We start from the raw sequence: 21059 nt of genomic DNA, 5'->3' as shown, positions 1-21059 counted from the left end.
CCAAGATTTGAGAGAGTCAGCAACAGCTCTTATGGATTGGAAGCTTGTTAACGTAAGCCTACTATTTAAAAAGGGAGGTTGAGAGAAAATAGAGAATTATAGATCAGCGAGTCTGACATTAGCATTGGAGAAGTAGCTAAAGTCCATTATAAAGGATTTTATAGCAGAGCACTGAAAACAGCGGGAGAATCAGACTCAGACAGCATGGAATTACAAAAGGGAAATTAGGCTTGACAAATCTACTGAAATTCTTCAAGGAAGTAACTAGCCGAGTTGATCAAAGGAGCCAATGGATTTGGTTTACTTTTACTTTCAGAAGGCTGTCAACAAAGTCTCTTCATAAGAGAAGAATGTGTAAAATTAAAGCACACAAGATTGGGGGTAGTGTATTGAGACAGATAGAAAATTGGTCAGCAGACAGGAAACAAACAGTAAGAATAAATGGGTCTTTCTCTGATCACAGGCAGTGGGATACCGCAGGGGTCGTAACAAGGAGCCCAGCTGTTCACAATATATATATTAATGATTCAGATAAGGGAACTCAATATAATATCTCAACTTTGACAAAGCTGGGTGGGAGGGTAGCAGATGCAACATAATGTGGATAAATGGGAGGTTATCTACTTTGATCGCAAAACAGAATTTTGTACGATTGACTATAGGCTGAGGGTGGGGAAATGTGCAATGAGACCGGGGTGTCCTCATGCACCAGTTATTGAAAATAAGCAGATACTGCTCTTGCAGCTAAAGACTTAGAATTAAAGTAGAGTCCCTACAGTGTGGAAACAGGCCCTTCTGCCCAACAAGCCCACACCGACCCTGCGAAGAGTAACGCACCCAGACCCATTCCCCTACTGTATATTCACTTGTGACTAATGCACCTAGCCTACACATCTCTGAACACTATGTGCAATTTAGCATGGCCAATCCACCCTAACCTGCACATCTTTGGATTGTGGGAGGAAACCCACACAGATACAGAAAAAATGTGCAAACTCCACACAGACAGTCAGCTGAGGCTGGAATCAGCAAAATGGGAGAGGACGGAATGACGGTATTGAGGCTGATGATCAGGCATAATCACATTAAATGGTGGAGCAGGTATTGAGAACAGAGGGATATAGAGGATAAGAGAGAGAGACAGAGAGAGACAGAGAGAGACAGAGAGAGACAGAGAGTGACAGAGAGTGACAGAGAGTGACAGAGAGTGACAGAGAGTGACAGAGAGTGACAGAGAGTGACAGAGAGTGACAGAGAGTGACAGAGAGAGAGAACCTGCGTGCATGTGTCCTTATGATCATAAGACACAGGAGCTGAATTAGGCCATTCAGCCTATCTGATCACGGCGGAGAAGTTTCTCAAAAGCATTGTCTTGCCTTTTCTCCGTAACCCTTGAACCCTGACCAATCAAGTAACTATCTATCTCTGTCTTAAATACACTCAGTGACATAGCCTCCATCGCCCTCTGTGGCAATGAGTTCCACAGATTCCCCACCCTCTGGTTGAAGAAATCCCTCCTCATTTCAGTTTTAAAGGGTCGTCCCTTCACCCTGAGGCTGTGCCCTCGGGTCCTAGTCTCTCCTTCTCCACATCCACGCTATCCAGGCCTTCCAGTATTCTGTAAGTTTCAATCAGACCCCCCTCATCCTTCTAAACTCCAAGTACTGACACAGAGTGCTGAACCGCTCCTCATATCACAAGCTCCTCATCCCAGGCAATCACTCTTGTCAACCTCCTCTGGACTCCCTCCTATGTGAGCACATCCTTCCTTAGATACTAGACCCAAAACTGCTCACAATATTCCAAATGTGGTCTGACCAGATCCTTATACAACCTCAGCAGGACATCCCTGATCTTGTATTCTAGCCCTGTGGAGATAAATGCAAACACTGCATTTGCCTTCCTAACTGCCAACTGAGCCTACATGTTAACCTGAAGAGAATCCTGAACCAGGACTCCCAAGTCCCTTTGTGCTTCAGATTTCTGAAGCCTTTCTCCTTTTAGAAAATAGTCTATGCCTCTATTCCTCTCACTGAAGTGCAGAATGTCACACTTCCCTACACTGTATTCCATCTGCCGCTTCCTTACCCACACTCCTAGCCTGTCCAAGTAGTTCTGCAGACTCCCCATTTCCTCAGCACGACATGTCCCTTTACCTATGTCCCTTTACCTATCTTTATGTCACCTGCAAAATTAACAACAATGTCCTCAGTTCCTTTGTCCAGGTCATTAATGTACACCGTGAATAGTTGTGGTCCCAACACGAACTTCTGCAGAACTCCATTCGTCACTGGCTGGCATCCTGAAAAAAAACCCTTTATCCCCACTCTCTCTGCCTTCTGCCAGTCAGCCAATCCTCTATCCATACCAATACCTTGCCCCTAACACCATGGGCTCTCATCTTACTCAGCAGCCTCCTGTGTGGCACCTGTCAAAGGCCTTCTGAAAATCCCAATAATTCACATCCACTGGCTCTCCTTTGTCTAACTTGTTGTTACCTCCTCCAAGAATTCTAACAGTTTTGTCAGGCATGACCTCCCTCTGATGAAGCCGTGCTGTCTCAGCCCTATTTAATCATACACCTAGTAGTACTCTGCAGTCTCATCCTGAACAATGGGCTCTAAAATCTTACCCATGACTGAGGTCAGGCTAACTGGCCTATAGTTTCCTGTCATCTTAAACGTGGTTAACATTTGCCATTTTTCATTCCTCTGGGATCCTCTTTGTCTCCAGAGATTCCTGAAATGCCTCTATAATCTCCTCAGTTATCTCCTTCGCAACTCTGGGGTGTAGTCCATCTGATCTGGGTGATTATTCCACCTTCAGACCTTTCGGATTCCCTGGCACCTTCTTCTGAGTGATGGCACTACACTCCCAACTGCCCCCTGACTCTCTCGAAGTTCTGGTCTCCTGCTGGTGCCTTACACAGTGAAAACTGACGAATAGTACCTGTTCAGATCCTCCACCATTTCTTTTGTTCCCCATTACTGTCTCCAGCCTCATTTTCCAGCAGTCCAATGTCCATTCTTGCTTCAGTCTTAACTTTTAGGTGTCTTTAAAAAAAACTCTTGCAATCTTTTATGTGACAAGCTCACTTACTCTCATATTTCATCATCTTCTCCCTTGTTGCTGACGTAGTTATCCTCTACTCAGGCTTCCCACTAACCTTCACCACATTGTCTGGTTTTTCCTTTGGCCTTTATGCTGTCCCTGCCTTCCCTTGCCAGTCACGGTTGCCTCATCCTCCCCTTATGCGTTTCTTCTTCCTTGGGATGAGTTTCTGCTCTGCCTCCTGAATTACCCCAGAAACTCCTGCCATTGCTACCCCACTGCCTTCCCCACCAGGCTCCCCTTCCGATCAACTCTGGCCAGCTCCTCCCTCATGCCTTTGTAGTTACCTTTACTCAACTGTGATACCGTTACATTGGATTCCAGTCTCTCCCTCTCAAACTGCTGGGTGAATTCTAACACATTACGGTCACTATCCCCTCGGGGTCCTTTACCTTCAGCTCCCTAATCAAGTCTGCCTCATTACACATCACCAAATCTAGAAGTGCCTGCTCCCAAGTGGTCTCTACCACAAACTGCTCTAAAAAAAAACTCTTGCAAACATTGTACAAATTTGTTTTCTTGAGATCCATCACTAACCTGATTTTCCTACCTGCATCTTGAAGTCCCCATTACATAGTGTTTTTTCTATCTCCTGATTTATTTCCTTCCCCACATCCTGCCTAATGCCAGGAGGCCTGTACATAAATCCCATCATACAATAGACAAAGGACAAAGAAAATTACATCAAAGGAACAGGCCCTTCAGCCCTCCAGACCTGCGCCGATCCAGATCCTCTATCTAAACCTGCCTCATATTTTCGAAGGGTCTGTATCCCTCTGTTCCCTGCCCATTTATGTGTCTGTCTAGATACATCTTAAATGATGCTTTTGTGCCCACCTCCATCACCTCCCCTGGTAATGTGTTCCAGGTACCCACCAGCCTCTGTATAAAGAACTTCCCACACATATCTCCCCTAAACCTTTCCCCTCTCACTTTGAACTCATGACCCCTAGTAATTGAGTCCCCGACTTTGGGGAAAAAGCATCCTGCTATCCACCCTGTCTATACCTCTCATGATTTTGTTGACCTCAATCAGGTCCCCCCTTAACCTCAGTCTTTCCAATGAAAACAATCCTAATCTACTCAACCTCTCCCCGTAGCTAGCACCCTCCATACCAGGCAGCATCCTGGTGAGCCTCCTCTGCACCCTCTCCAAAGTATCCACATCCTTTGGGTAATGTGGTGACCAGAACTGTACACAGTATTCCAAATGGGGCTGAACCAAAGTGTTATACAACTGTAACATGACCTGCCAACTCTTGTACTCAATACCCCATCCAATGAAGGAAAGCATGCCATATGCCTTCTTGACCACTCTACTGACCTGCATTGCCACCTTTAGGGAACAATGGACCCGAACACCTAGATCTCTTTGTACATCAATTTTCCCCAGGACTTTTCCACTTACTGTGTAGTTCACTCTTGAATTGGATCTTCCAAAATATATCACCTCGTATTTACCCAGATTGAACCCCATCTGCCATTTCTCTGCCCATCTTTCCAATCTATCTATATTCTGCTGTATTCCCTGACAGTCCCCTTCACTACCTGCACTCCACCAATTTTGGTGTCATCTGCAAACTTACTAATCAGGCAACCGACACCTTCCTCCAGATCATTTATGTATATCACAAACAACAGTGGTCCCAGTACAGATCCCTGTGGAACACCACTGGTCACAGGCATCCATTTTGAGAAACTCCCTTCCACTACTACTCTCTGTCTCCTGTTGCTCAGCCAGTTCTTTATCCATCTCGCTAGTACACCCTGAGCTCCATGTGACCTCACCTTCTCCATCAGCCTACCATAGGGAACTTTATCAAACGTCGTACTAAAGTCCATGTATATGACATCTACAGCCCTTCCACCATTAATCAACTTTGTCACCTCCTCAAAGAATTCTATTAGGTTTGTAAGACATAACCTTCCCTGCACAAAACCATGTTGCCTATCACTGATGAGCCCACTCTCTTCCAAATGGGAATAGATCCTATCCCTCGGTATCTTCTCCAGCAGCTTCCCTACCACTGACATCCCTGATACTCTTCTTAAACAAGGGGACAACATTAGCAATTCTCCAGTTCTCTGGGACGTCACCCATGTTCAAGGATGCTGCAAAGATTCCTGTTAAGGTCCCAGCTATTTCCTCTCTCGCTTCCTTCAGTAACCTGAGGTAGATCCCATCCAGATCTGGGGACTTGTCTACCTTAATGCCTTTTAGAATACCCAACACTTCCTCCCTTCTCATGCTGACTTGACGTAGGATAATCAAATATTTTCCCTAACCTCAACATCCGCCATGCCCCTCTCCTCGGTGAATACCGATGCAAAGTACTCATTAAGAATCTCACCCATTTTCTCTAACTCTACGCATAACTTTCCTCTTTGTCCTTGCGTAAGCCAACCCTTTCTCTAGTTACCCTCTTGCTCCTTATACATGAATGAAAGGCTTTGGTGTTTTCCTAAATGCTGTTTACTAAAAGGTATCTCATGACCCCTGTCAATGCTCTTAATTCCTCATTTCAGATTGGTCCTACATTCCCAATATTCTTTCAAAGCTTTGTCTGTCTTCAGTCACCGAGACCTTATGTATGCTTCCTTTTTCCTCTTAGCTAGTCTCACAATTTCACCTGTCATCCATGGTTCCCTAATCTTGCCATTTCAATCCCTCATTTTCACAGGAACATGTCTCTCCTGCACTCTGATCTAACTCTCTTTAAAAGCCTCCCAAATATTGAATGTGGATGTACCTTCAAATAGCTGCTCCCAATCCACATTCCCCAGCTTCTGCCCAATTTTGGTATTGTTGGCCTTCCCCCAAGTACTTTTCCTTTAGGACCACTCTCGTCTTTGCCCATGAGTATTCTAAAACTTATGGAATTGTGATCACTCTTTCCAAAGTAATCCCCAACTGAAACTTCAACCACCTGGCCGGGCTCATTCCCCAACACCAGGTCCAGTATGGCCCCTTCCCGAGTTGGAATATTTACATACTGCTCTAGAAAACTCTCCTGGATGTTCCTTACAAATTCTGCTCCATCTAGACCTCTAACACTAACTCCAGTCAATGTTGGGGAAATTAAAATCTCCTATCACCACCACCCTGTTGCTCCTGCATCTTTCCAAAATCTGTTTACATATATTTGTACCCCTATCTCATGTTCGCTGTTGGGAGGCCTGTAGTAAAGCCCCAACATTGTTACCACACCCTTCCTATTTCTGAACTCTGCCCATATTGCCCTGCTTCAGCCCAGCTATGATACCCTCTATGACCAGAAATGCAACTCCTCTATCCCACCTGAAGCATCAATATCTTGGGATGTTTAGTTGCCAATCATGCTCTTCCCTCAACCAAGTCTCAGTAATAGCAATGTCATACTCCCAGGTATTAATCCAAGCCCTAAGTTCATCTACCCTTACCTACTACATTTCTCACATTAAAACAAATGCACCTCAGACTACCAGTTCCTCTGCGTGCAACATCTGCTCCCTGCTTCCCCTTCATCACGCTGACTTCATTATCTAGTTCCTTACAGGCTCTAGTTACTACCTCCTTACACTCCTCTAACCTATTTGATTCCCAACCCCCACATTAGTTTAAACTCTCCCCAAAGACATCGGTTCCAGTCCTGCCCAGGCAGAGACCATCCAATTAGTAATAGTCCCACCTCCCCCAGAACCGGTCCCAATGTCCCAAAAATCGGAACCCCTCCCTCCTGCATCATCTCTCAAGCCACGCATTCGTCCTGCATATTCTTTTGTTTCTACTCTGACCAGCACTGGTAGCAATCCTGAGATTACTACCTCCGAGGTCCTATGTTTTAACTTGGCTCCTAACTCTCTAAATTTTGCTTGGAGGACCTCATCCCATTTTTTTTTACTGATATCCATTGATGCCTATATGCACCACAACAGCTGGCTGTTCATCATCCTCCCCCTTCAGAATGTTCTGCAGCCGATCGGTGACATTCCTGACCCGGCCAGCCGGGAGGCAACATACCATTTGGGAGTCTTGTTTTCGATCACAGAACCGCCTACCTACTCCCCTTACTATTGAATCCCCTATGACTATGGCCCTTCCACTCTTTTTCCTGCCCTTCTGAACAGCAGAGCCAGCCACGGTGCCATGAATCTGGTTACTGCTGTCCTCCCCTGGTGAGCCATCTCCTCCAACAGTATTCAAAATGGTGTCCCTGTTTTGGAGGGAGATGACCACAGGGGACACCTGCACTGCCTTTTTGTTCTTTCTCTGCCTTTCAGTCACACGTTCCCTTTCTCCCTCAGCAATCCTAATCTGGGGTGTGACCAATTCACTAAATGTGCTACCCACGACCCCCTCAGCATCACGTATGCTCCAAAGTGAGTCCATCCGCAGCTCCAGAGCCGTCATGCCGTTTAACAAGAGCTGCAGCTGGATACACTTCCTGCACGTGAAGGAGTCCGGGACATGAGCCATGAACCTGAGCTCCCATATTGAGCAAGATGAGCTTAACATGGGGCGGAGATCACCTGCCAGTTTTAACCTTAAATTTCATTTTAGTCTTAGTTTAAGTAAATTATAAAAGGAAGGTTTTCACCAAATCACTCAATAAAACAATTAAAAAAAGGAAATAGAGAAAGCTTACCAGATCAACTCTAACCAAAAGAAAAGAACTCTGTGGTGAGGAGGGGGTGGGCTGCTGGGAGACACTACACATGTAGCGTCTTGGGTTCAACCCCTACCCAAATAAAACTGTTTCACTCACCTTCCCAGCAGCCCTCTGGTCTTCATTCTCACCTCTTGACAAATGGAGGCCCAGGCGCCCAATCTGTGCTACAAGCTCATTCCCCTTGCTCCGTACATTGTGTGCATTTCAGTACAACACCCTCAGTCCTGCACTGACTGACCCCCTTCCTTCTGAGAGCTGTCCCCTTACCTGCTGTACCTGGAGTTAGATTCCTGACCCTTTCCAAACTCTCTGTCCTATTAGTTGTTTGGGAAACATTAATAGCCTTGGCTGAGCCCATCACCACTAACATTTTCTATAATTTTCCATCTACTGGCATATAGTTAACAAGGAAAATTAGTAGTAGCATCAGGTCTAAGGAAAGGTTTTAAAAATAGACCAAAAAAAAAGCAGCAAAACTGAAGATTGGAAGCGGTTTGTAATTCAGCAAAGGAGGACAAAGGGATTGATGAAGACGAGGGGAAAAATTGTATGAGAGTAAGCTTGCGAAGACCATAAAAAACAGACTTTGAAATTTTCTGTAGGTATGTGAAGAGCAAACGATTAGTGAAGTTAAACACAGATTCCTCACAGTAAGAAACAGGGAAGTTAGACTGGGGAACAGAGAGATGACAGACTAATTAAATAAATACTTTGATTCTCTCTTCACAAAGAAAGTTAAAAATAACATCAAAGGTGTTGTGGAACCCAGAGTTTAGTAAGAGGAAGAAACTGAAGAAAATCAGTATTAGTAGGGAATGCTATTAGGGACACTGATGGGAATAAAGGCCACTATACCTCCAGAGCCCGATAATCTACATCCTAGAGTACTTAAGCGGCCCGAGAAAAAGTGGGTGTATTGATGGTCATTCTCCAAGATTGTATAGACTCTGGAACAGAGGGGGGAGCATGTGGAATTCTCTGCCATAGAAAGTGGGTGAGGCCAAAACGTTCAATGTTTTCGAGAAAGAGTAGATATAGTTCTTACGGCTAAAGGATGAAAAGATATGGGGAAAAAGTGGCCCCAACTGGCTTTTGAGTTGGACGGTCAGCCACACTCATAATGAATGGTAGACCAGCTCAAAGGGCGGAATGGCCTACTCCCATTACCTTTCTATATGTTTCCAGGAAAATGGCTGAGCTTAAAGAAAGCCAGTGACTTCCTCCACCAGTTGCTGCAAGCTGTCAAAAATGTCAGCTACTTACTAATAAATCCAACGGGAAATTAGGTGAGATGTCTTCCCTCAGAGTGGGGAGAACGCGGAACTCATTGCCCCAGGGACTGGGGACTAACCAGGGCTGGTGTGCTTACAGGGGGAAGCTGGATTAACATGGAGAGAAAGCAATAGAATGAGATGGGTTGTTGTGGGTCTGGGAAGAGGTCCATATACTGCAGATTGGTTGGTAAAAGGTCCAGACACTGTGCTGTGCATTCCATGTTTAATTTGGACTTCAATTTGAACGATCACAAGAGGAAGCCAACAAAATCAGGATCATTTTGCAAAAGGAAATTAAAAACTGTACAGTCCCACAGAGTTTCCTTTCAAAAGGACTTGTAAAGGAGATATATTACCAGGTTTTTTGATGGTCTCCGCAGAGCTCTGGATGCTTTCGAGGCAGGTGCTTGGGAACTGCTGGCAGAAGTGGCAGAGTTACTCTGATGGGACGAGAAAGATGAACATGTCCTTCCTCGCTCTGTTTTAAAACAAAACATAAAAGGAGGGCTGAAGACCAGGAGCACCATTTCCCATCAATCATTAAACAATAACTGATACTTATGCAGCAGCTTTACCCAATTCAAGCATTTTGAGGTTATTCACAGCAGCATTTTCAAACAAAATATCATGATGAGAAACATGAGACTGTAAGATGCAAGAGCAGTAGGCCATTCGGCCCATCGAGTCTGCTCCACCAGTCAATGAGGCTGTGGTTGATCTAAAAATCCTCAACTCCACTTTCCTGTCTTTCCCCCCATAACGCGATTTCCTTATTGACTAAAAATCTCTCTATTTCAGCCGAAGTTATATTTAATGACACAGCCTTGATAGCCCTCGGTGGTAAAAAAAACATCCACAGACTCACTACCCTCAGAGAGAAGAAATTCCTCCCCATCTCAGTCCTAAAGGTATGACCCCATTATTCTGTGATTATACCCTCTGGTCCTAGACTCTCCCACAAGGGGAAACAACCTCTCTTCACTGACCTTGCCAAATCGCCAGCATCCTGTACATTTCAATAAGGTCACCTCTCATTCTTCTATAGTCCGATGTGTACAAACCCACCAACTTCACCTCTTCTCAAAAGAAAATCCCTCCATAAGTACATTCAGCCGAGTGAACCTTCTCTGGATTGTCACCAATCCCAGTCTTTCCTGCCTTAGATAAAGGGCCAAAATAGTTCACATTATTCCACCTGTGGTCTGAATAGTGTCTTGTAAAGACTTAGCATGACCTCCTTACTTCTACATTCCATTCCCCTTGAAAAAAAAAAGCCAAAATTTCATTTGCCTTCCCTCCTGCCAGCTGAACTTGGATGCTAGCTTTTTGTGATTGATATATGATCGGGTAACATGGGTTTGAATCCCATGTGGCAGATGGTGAAAATGTATTCAAACAAAGTCTGGAATAAAAAGGTAACTAAACCATGACCACATAATCATTATCGATTGTCCAATTGACAAAAATTCAATTGGTTCAGTATTGCCCTTTATGGGAAAAAGATCCACTGTTGTTACCCTGCCTGGTTGACATATGACTCCAGACCCACAGAGATTTGGTTGATTCTGAACTGCCCTCTGAAACGGTCTGAACCATTTTAAGTGCTGTTCAGGACGAGCAACAAATGGCAGCCCAGCCAGAGATGCCCCCACCCCGGGAAACAATAAAACACAGTCGTTTGCGTATAGTATCAAACAGCTTTTGGAAATCCAAGCATTTCACATCGCCTGGCTCCCTTTTATCTATTGTGGCTGTTACCTCCACAAAGAACGGTGATAATTAATTGGTCAGGTATGAACGCCCCTTCATGAAGCCCCGTTGACTCTGCTTGATCAAATCATGCATTTCTAAATGTTTTGCTATTACAGTACACGTACAGCTGATAGGGAAACAGTACCTGGTGAGAACAAGGACATGAGCAACAAAATAGAACGGTATTATTGAGAAACAACACTCAGCAAAGCCACACGATGCATAAAGTTATCGTTAATGTTCAGATTAATGACTCAGATCTCAGTACAAACAATTACCAAGTATTCTACAATAATTCACAGACAGGAATATTTGGCAGAAAGAGGGTAACACTGAAATAAGTACACTGTAATAGAATTATTGCACTTGCTTCCTTTCAGGATCAGAATTTAATCCAAAGAATTAACATACTGAACAAAAACAAAGCCCAATTAAATGGGAATATAATAAACTGGATTAGATATTGTGTACGTTTACAGATATTAGTCATTATGCAATCATGTTTGTGCCCACACACAGCTGAAGTAGATTCATGCCCAGAAAGTGATGGCAGATAATTCCAAAAAAGGATTAGAGAAGCCAGCAAATCATGTTCAAGCTGATCCCCGTTCTACCTGTTCAGCCCCATTCTCGGAGGACAGACTGGGTGACTGTTTTGCAGAATACCTCCGGTCTGTGCGCAAGCATGACCCTGAACTTCCCAGAGTCAGGCATTTTAACACAGCATCCTGCTTGTATGCCCATGTGTCTGTCCTCAGCATGCTGCAGTGTTCCAGTGAATCCCAGCGGATACTGGAGGAACAAGATCTCATCTTCAGACTGAGCATTTTACAGCCTCTGGACTTAATACTGAGTTCAACCCCTTCAGATTGTGAACCACTTCTTCTCTTCCTTTTAGCTTGTTATCATGTCCTCCCCTCCCCCCATTCCACTTACTGTCCTTTCAAGTCTGGCATTCTCACATTCCGATTACTTTATCTGAACTAACATCCTTTCTTCACCAGCCCCACACTTCCCCCAAACTACCTCACCAATACTGCCCCCTCCACACTTCAGTCCAGCTCTGAAGAGGAGGCATCCAGACTCAAAAGGTTAATTTGTTCTCTCTCCATGGATGCTGCCTGACCTGTCATGATCTTCAGCATTTGTTGCTTTCAGTCAAGTATGAGTTTGCCAAAGCTGTTTACAATTGTTTTAATTAATCAATGAATATTAAAGCTGCCTACTATAACTGCACACCCCTCCCACCCACCACACAAACAAACAAACACACACACACACATACAGAGACATTGTTGGAGGGTCAGGGAGTTGCATTACTGGTAAAGCAGTATCTCACAGCTGTGCAGAGGACTCATGCAGTGAGGCAACATGGGTAGAACTCAGGAATAGGAAAGATTAAATCACAATGCTGGGAGGTATAACACAGGCCTCCCAACAGCCAGCTGGAGATACATGGGAGAATATGTAGACAGGTTTTGGAAAGTTGTAAAAAACAGCAGAGTTGCTGTGATGGATGATTTTAACTTCCCCCGTATTGACTGGGACTCACTTCATGCTAGGGATTTGTATGGGGCAGAAGTTGTAAAGATCATTCAGGAGGGTTCCATGACGCAGTACGTAAACAGTCCAACCAGGGAAGGGGTTCAACTAGACTTGGTTTTGGAAAAATGAGCCTGGTCAGGCGAGTGAAGTTTCAGTGGGAGAGCATTTCTGGAGCAGTGACCAGAACAGAGTGAGTTTTAAGATACCCAGGTATAGGGATAACAGCAGTTCTTGGGTGAAGATGTTAAATTGGAGGAAGGAAAACTATAACAACATTAGGCAGGAACTGGAGAATTTTGATTTGAGGCAGCTGCTTGAAGTAAATGCACATCGGAATTGTGGGAGTATTTCAAATGGCAGTTGATAAAGAGTTCAGGAGCGGCACGTTCTTGCAAGAATGAAGGATAGGTGTGGCAAGTTACATCAACCTTGGATGACTAGAGCTATTATAACCTTGATCAAAAAGAGCTCTGAGAGGATGTGAACTGACAAAGCCCTCAAGGTGAATAAGGAAAGTAGGAAAGAGCCTAAACAAGGAATTCGAAGGGCTAAAAAGGGTCAAGAAAAATCATGAGCAAAATAGGAGACTCCAAAGGCTTTTTATAAAGAAAGCAAGAGGGTAGCTAGAGAAAGTGTTGGCCCATTCAAGGATAGAGGAGGGAATCTATGTATGGAGCCAGAAGAAGGAGGAGAGGTTCTAAATGGATACTTTGTGTCGATATTCACCAAAGAGAAGGAATTGGTGGAGAATGATCACAGGGAATGAAATGTTGAATTTCTAAGCCAAGTTGCTATTAAAAAGGAAGAAGTGTTGAGCATCTTAAAAAGTATTAAGCTAGAGAAGACCCTGGTTCCTGATGGGAACTATCCCAGAATATTCAGGGAGGCAAGAGAATAAATTGCTGGAGCATTGACAGATACCTTTGTATCGTATTTAGCCACTGGTGAGGTCCCAGAGGACTGGAAAAAAGCCAATGTTGTCCCGTTGGTGAAGGAGGGTGACAGAGATAATCAGGCCTAAGGGATTTATCCATATTTGTGTGTTTGAAGATATCGAGCACCACCTCCTCTGTAATATGGACATTTTTCAAGATGTCACCATCTATTTCCCCACATTGTCTATCTTCCATGTCCTTTTCCACAGTAAACACTTCTACAAAATACGTTTAGTATCTTCTCCCATCTCCTGCAGTTCCACACATTGGCTGCCTTGCTGATCTTTGAGGTGTCCTATTCTCTCCCTAGTTACCCTTTCACCCTTAACATATTTATAAAGTTAGAGTCATAGTGGTATAATCTTTTGTTTCTTGGATGTTTGCTCTGGTAACTGTGTCACTACTAACACCCTAGGAAAGGAAAACACATCTACTCTTGTCAGATGTACCTTCACAAAATTTTTCAACCTTTTCAAAATAAATTAAGGCAGAAACTGGCTTGTTAAGTTGTTTTGTTAAGCAGAGTCTTTACTATTGGTGAATGGGAGCCTGAGTTTGTATGAAAAGAGCAGGCAGACATCCCTATCTTGTTGCTCTTGGTGCCATCCTCTCTGCTGCTGAAATGACTGATGTACAGTACAAGGGTCTTCCAAGGGTTTGCAATTACTGCACCTACAGCAAAATCACCCATTTAAAGAACAATTCAGTTGTAATTTCGATATGTATTTGGATAATCAATTTGTTCTCTCAAAAGATATCTACCAACTGCACTTTCAAATTTATCCCCTACAGCTTAGCAACTTCCTGCATTAATTGGTTGCTTGAATGAAATGCAAACGATATAAACCACAGAGAAGTGTGTTCTGTAAAGCCAACTCTTTATCAAGTGTTTCTGCTGTGATAGTTCAATTTTTAAAAATCTGGATCCAGGATGTGGGTATTGCTCACATTTAATGCCTGTCACGATGTTTGGAGGTTCCTGGTTAGGCTTGCTGGGCCATTTCAGGGAGAATTTAGATCCATGCACTTTCCTGTGGGTCTGGAGTCACACAGAGACCCAAACTAGGTAAGCACAGCGGCTTCCCTTCCCTAAAGGGCATTAAAGAACTAGTTGGGTTTTTACAACAACGCGACATATTCATTGTCACTTCCAGCGAGACCGCTTTCTTCTTTCCAAATTTCTAAAACTGGATCAAGTTCTTAGACTGCACTCTTCAGGTCAGATTCTGAGCTCAGATTCTGAAGCAGCAGCATTTCGGACTCAGAATGTTAACTACTTCTCTGTCACCACCCACAAAAGCCGCTGAACCCGAGTTTCCCCAGAGCTTTCTGTTCTCTTGGGGTAATCTGGGAGACCCCTCTCTCTTAGTTTCTTCATGTAATGGTGGTTGAGAGAGTGTTTCCTCCAATTCGAGCTTTCCAAATCTGCAGGCTACAAAATTCAAACTGAGTGTGAAGCAGGAGTATAAATATCGATTGTTTCAGGGCTTTTGGTGAGACTATACACCCCTCAGAGCTGACAGTGAACAAATGACATCCATGATAAATAATTAACTGACTTACATTTCCATTTGAGAATCTAATCTCTGGACTCTGCTTCCTATTGAGTGTGCATGTTAGAATCAGAGAGGACAGGATGATGCCATTCTGCCCATTAGACTGGCAGTGGTTCTAATCTCATGACTACACTATTTCCTCCTCATTAATCAAAATATTTTTCATGTTTTAATCCAATCCATATCCAAAGGCTATGATTGAATGCATATTTATAACCAAATCAGTGATTTCTAAATTCTTACCACTTTTTGCATAAACGTTTGTCCTCATCTTCCCCGATTCTTTTTGCTGATCAATTTCAATCTGTACTGTCTACCACTAGAAACCATTTGCTTTATTCATTTCACTGGCTTTTTAATATCTCTATCAAAACTCCTCTCATCTGCTCTAAGATGATCAGGCCCAGCTTCTGCAGCCTCTCCAGTAACTGAAGTCCTCACCCCAGTCCTACTGCAATAAATTTCCCCCACACTCTCTCCAAGACCCTCATGTTTTTCGACAGTTTGCTGCCTGGAATTGGACACAAGCCTCCACCTGGGATTGGACAATGGTTGAATGAACCTGCTGCATTTTTTACTCTGTGCCTTTATTAGAACATAGAACACAGAAAAGTACAGCACAGTGGCCCTTTGGCCCACGATGTTGTGCCGAGTCTTAACCCTAATGTCAAATATAGTAACTTAACCTACGCACCCCTCAACTCATTGCTATCCATGTGCATATCCAGCAGTCGCTTAAATGTCCCCAATGACTCTGCTTCCACCACCACCGCTGGCAACACATTCCATGCATTCACAACTCTCTGCGTAAAGAACCTATCTCTGACGTCTCCTTCATACCTTCTTCCTAATATCTTCAAACTATGACTCCTCATACCAGTCATTCCTTGAGGAAAAGTCTCTGGCTATTGACCATCTATTCCTCTCATTATTTTGTAAACCGTGATCCTCTCTTCCTCCTTCTCTCCAGAGAGAAAAGTCCAAGCTTATTCAACTTTTCTTCATAAGGCAAGCCCTCCAGTCCAGGCAGCATCCTGGTAAACCTTCTTTGCACCCTCTCCAAAGCCTCTGTATCTTTCCTGTAGTAGGACGACCAGAACTGGACACAATATTCCAAGTGTGGTCTCACCAGGGTCTTATAGAGCTGCAGCAAAACCTCACGGCTCTTAAACTGGATCCCCCTGTTAATGAAAGCAAAAACACCATTTGCTTTCTTAACTACCCTATCCACTTGGGTGACAACTCCGAGGGATCTATATACTTGCACACCCAGATCCCTCTGTTCCTCCACACTGCCAAGAATCCGGTCTTTAATCCTATATTCAGCATTCGGGTTCGACCTTCTAAAATGCATCACTTCACATTTATCCAGGTTGAACTCCATCTGCCATTTCTCAGCCCAGCTCTGCATCCTGTCTATGTCATGCTGCAGCCTGCAATAGCCCTCGATACTATCGACGACACCTCCAACCTTTGTGTCATCTGCAAATATACTAACCCGGCCCTCATCCAAGTCATTTATAAAAACTACAAAGAACAGAGGCCCAAGAACAGAGCCCTTGAGACCCCACTCAACACTGACCTCCAGGCAGAATACTTTCCATCTACACACTCTCTGCCTTCTGTCAGCCAACCAATTCTGAATCCAGATTGCCAAATCTCCCTGTATCCCATACTTCCTGATTTTATGAATGAGCCTACCATGGGGAACCCTATCAAATGACTTGCTGAAGTACCTTCGTCGACCTGTCTTGTTACCTCCTGAAAGAACTCAATAAGATTAGTGAGGCATGACCTTCCCCTCACAAAGCCATGCTGACTGCCTTTAATCACACTATGCTTTGCCAAATAGTCATAAATCCTATTCCTCAGAATTCTTTCCAAAACGTTGCTGACCACAGACATAAGACTGACTGGTCTGTAATTGCCATGGATTTCCCTATTCCCCTTCTTGAAAAGAGGAACAACATTCGCCTCCTTCCAATCCTCCGGTACGACTCCCATGGAGTGTGAGGAGGCAAATATCCTCACCAGCGGCTTAGCAACCTCCTTTCTCACTTCCTGGAGCAGCCTGGGATAAATCTGGTCTGGCCATGGGGACTTATCAATCTTAATGTTTTCCAAAGTTTCTAGCACATCAACTTCCTCAATCTTGTTTTTATCAAGCCTGTATCCCAGCTCCTCTAAATTTTCATTCACAAGGTCCCTTTCCTTGGTGAAAGCTGAAGAAAAAACTCATTTAGGGCTTCCCCTATCTGCTCAGACTCCACGCACAAGTTCCCTCTGCTATCCCTGATCGGCCCGACCTGCTCACTGAGCATTCTCTTATTCCTCACGTATGAGTAAGATGCCTTTGGGCATTCTGGGAAACCCAGAATCCCAGAGGTTTTATAAACTGCTTTGTTAAACGGTCTTTCCACCTTCAAAGATTGGTGCAGAAATACCCTCAAACCTGCTCTGGTATATACTTGATAACTGTCCCATTTAATGTGGAATACCTCACCATTCACCCAATCAAAATGCATCACTTCCCATTCTGCCGATTTAATTTTATTCCCATGTGCCCTCCCATTCAAATACTCAATGCCCTGTGATTTTGGGGAAGAGTTATAGCTCAGGTTGTGGATCAGGTTGTAAGTTTGCTCACTGTGCTAGTAGATTTGTTCTCAGATGTCTCATCACCATGCGAGGTAACATCAGTGAGCCTCTAATGAAGCGCTGGTGTTCTGTCTGGCTTGGTCTGCTGTGGTGGCTGATATCACTCCCGGGTCTGTCTCCAAGAGGCTGGCAAATGGGGTCCAAATCAAAATGTTTGTTAATGGAGTTCCGGTTTGAACCTAGGAATTCTCGTGCGTGTCTTTGTTTGGCCTGTCCCAGGATGAATGTGTTGTCTCAGTCGAACTGGTATCCCTCTTCGTCTGTGTGTACGGATACCAGTGATAGTTGATCATGTCTTTTGGTGGCTAGTTGATGCTCATGTATCCTGGTGGCTAGTTTCCTGCTTGTCTCTCCATTGTAATGTCGGTTCTAGTCCATCTTGTATATGGCGTTCATTCTGCTGGTTGTTGGTACGGGATCCTTTAAATTCAGCAGGAGCTGTTTCAGTGCGGTGGTAGGTTTGTGGGCTACCATGATGCCTAGGGGCCGGAGTAGTCTAGTCGTCATCTCAGAGATGCCTTTAATGTATGGTAACGTGGCTAGAATTTCTGAGCGTGTTGTCTCTTCTTGTTTTGGTCTGTTGTGTAGGAATCGGCAGACTGTGATATCAGGTCTAGATTAGAGTGCTGCTGGAAAAGCACAGCAGGTCAGGCAGCATCCAAGGAGCAGGAAAATTTCAGGCAGAATTCGGGAATTCCAGATGAAGGGCTTTTTCCTGCTCCTCGGATGCTACCTGACCTGCTGTGCTTTTCCAGCACCACTCTAATCTAGACTCTGATCTCCAGCATCTGCAGCCCTCACTTTTGCCCTATGCTGTCGGGTACCTGTTGGTCTTGAATACATTGTATGGGTGTTTTTCTCGGCTTCTCGTAGTTCCTGGGTGCTGCAGTGTGTTGTGGCTCATTTAAATAACGGCCTGATGCAGCTCCATTTGAGAGTGTTGGGATGGTTGAGTATCTGGTCAATGTGTGTGGTGTTCCTGTAGACACTGGTCTGCAGCTCTCCACTGGCTTTTCATTCTACTGTGACATCTAGGAAGGGGAGTCTGAAGCTGTCCTCTCCATCTTTGGTGAACTTTATACTGATACAGAAGTTGTTTGTGTTTGTGAGTTTCTTCCAATTTGTTGATGACAAAGGTGTCATCCACCTCGCAGACCCAAAGCTTGGGCTGGATTGTGGGAAGGGCTGTTTGTTCTAACCTCTGCATCACTGCCTTCTGCTAAGAGTCCTGATATTAGTGATCCCACAGGTGTGCCATTGATTTGTTTGTAGATCTTGTTGTTGAAGGTGCAGTGGTAGTGAAGCACAGGTCTACTAGTTTGAGGATGCTGTCCTTCCTTGCTGATGGAGTTGATGTTGCCAGGTGTTTGTGCTCTTGGTTCGTCTCAAGAGTCCATGCCCTCTTGAGGCCTACCACTTGCTTCCAAGTTTGTCACCATCAATATTTGAAATTGTGCCATGTAACACTCCCCAAATCTGACTCCAATTATAATCGGCCAACGATATCAGCAGCAACTGTACACTCCACTGTATGCTATTCTCCATTCCACAATGAAACAGCCATTCACCAAACTCAAAGTTCAAAATCACACAACACCAGGTTATAGTCCAACAGGTTTAATTAGAAGCACTAGCTTTCAAAACACTGCTCCTTCAACAGGTGATTCATCAGGTGGAGGGGTGGGGCAGGGAGAGGGTTAGTATTGAAAGTGGTGTGGTTGGAGCAGGGAGAGGGTTAGTATTGAAGGTGGTGGGGTTGGGGCAGGGAGAGGGTTAGTATTGAAGGTGGTGGGGTTGGGGCAGGGAGAGGGTTAGTATTGAAAGTGGTGTGGTTGGAGCAGGGAGAGGGTTAGTATTTAAGATGGTGTGGTTGGGGCAGGGAGAGGGTTAGTATTTAAGATGGTGTGGTTGGGGCAGGGAGAGGGTTAGTATTGAAGGTGGTGGATGGGACGTGAGTCAAGCTGCTTTGTCCTGTATGATATTGAGTGTTTTGGTGTCGTTGGAGCTGCACTCACCCAGGCAAGTGAAGAGTATTCCATCACTCTCCTGATCTGTGCTATGTCGATGGTGCTCAGGATTTCAGGGGTCAGGAGGTTACTTGCTGCAGTATCCCTAGCCTCTGACCCGCTCTTGTAGCCATAATGTGTGGCTTTTGTGGCTGACCCAATTCCATTTTGGACCCAAAACGTTAATTCTCCTGTATCTTCACACATGCTGCCAGACAGAGAGTATCTCCAGCTATTTCTGTTTATGTTTCAGATTTCCAACATTCCCAGTTCTTTGTTTGATTTTTCTGTTCTCTATTCCTTAGTTCATGTTATAATCCCTGCTGTTCCAGCCCAGTTTATCCATGTGCTTAAATGTGCTCACAAGCTGATAAAGGCAGTTATCCCCTTGTAGAGACCACAGAGACACAGTTTGTGCAACCACAGACTAGTCTCAAACTTCCTGTGTTACAGGCAGGAAAGCGAGAATGTGTGAGATAAACCTCTCCTTCCTGAACAACACGTCACCCAGAACTGTGCAGAATCAAACAGGAAGCAGCTCATACTGAATCCTTTCTTTTAAAACCAGCTACACAATTCGACAATCTTGCTTCCCTACTCCCATCAGCTCTGGCCTTTCAGCTGTTCCATGCTTGAGAATTCCTTCCTTCAAACCCTGCCCATCACAGCCCAAACACTCCTTACATTTCTCCAACTGAAATTTTGGCCAAGTCTTTTTCTTTGGCGGAGTGTCAATTACAGTCGATTACTATCCTGCAAAACACTTTGGAATGCTCCTGTGCTTTATGTATAGAAGCTGTCAATTAATGTTTGCACTTTTTAAGTGCTAGATTTTTTTGCTTCAAAAGGGAATCAGTTGAACATTAATCAAAATGAAAACTGATGGAAAGGGAAAGAAATTATTTTCACAGGAAATGAGCAGCATCACACATACTCCTCAGATACTGACGCAGTCCCATGCCAACAGGCAGCAAGATCTGGACAACTTCCACATTCAGACTGACAAGTGGCAAGCAACATTTACACCACACAAGTGCCAGGCACCAACTACCTCCAAGAAGAAAGAATCTATCCATTTCACATTACAGAATCCCTCACTACCAACATCCTGGAGGTTACCATCAAACACAAACCAAACTAGATCAGCCATATAAACGTTATGGCTACAAAAGCCAATCAGAGGCTAGGAATACTGCAGCGAGTAACCTCCTGACCCCTGAAATCCTGAGCACCATCGACATAGCACAGATCAGGAGGGTGATGGAATACTCTTCACTTGCCTGGGTGAGTGCAGCTCCAATGACACCAAAACACTCAATATCATACAGGACAAAGCAGCTTGACTCACGTCCCATCCACCACCTTAAATACTAACCCTCTCCCTGCCCAACCTCACCAACCCCTACCCCACCAACACACAGGGGCAGCAGCATGCACTCTCATGATGCAGGCCTGCAGCAACTCACCCAGACTCCCTTGACAGCACCTTCCAAAACCACAACCTATCCCACTTAGAGGGACAGAGGCAGCAGATATGTTGGCATGATCCCAGCTGGTGGAAATACTGAACACG

General features: G+C 44.5%; 1 protein-coding gene across 3 annotated transcripts in view; it reads right to left on the bottom strand.

The window, feature by feature from the left end:
- The window catches only part of arhgef6 (Rac/Cdc42 guanine nucleotide exchange factor (GEF) 6), a 157578-nt gene that overhangs the window by 79957 nt on the left and 56562 nt on the right, over positions 1-21059 (bottom strand). For all 3 annotated transcript variants that reach the window (XM_072595638.1, XM_072595636.1, XM_072595637.1), the window contains one exon: positions 9391-9512. In XM_072595638.1, coding sequence (XP_072451739.1) covers positions 9391-9512 — 122 coding nt within the window. The remainder of the gene's footprint in view (positions 1-9390; positions 9513-21059) is intronic.

Source organism: Chiloscyllium punctatum, chromosome 25 (genome assembly GCF_047496795.1).
Source record: "Chiloscyllium punctatum isolate Juve2018m chromosome 25, sChiPun1.3, whole genome shotgun sequence".
Lineage (NCBI taxonomy): Eukaryota > Metazoa > Chordata > Chondrichthyes > Orectolobiformes > Hemiscylliidae > Chiloscyllium > Chiloscyllium punctatum.
The sequence above is the reverse complement of the archived record's forward strand: the minus strand, read 5'-3'. Positions and strand labels throughout refer to the sequence as shown.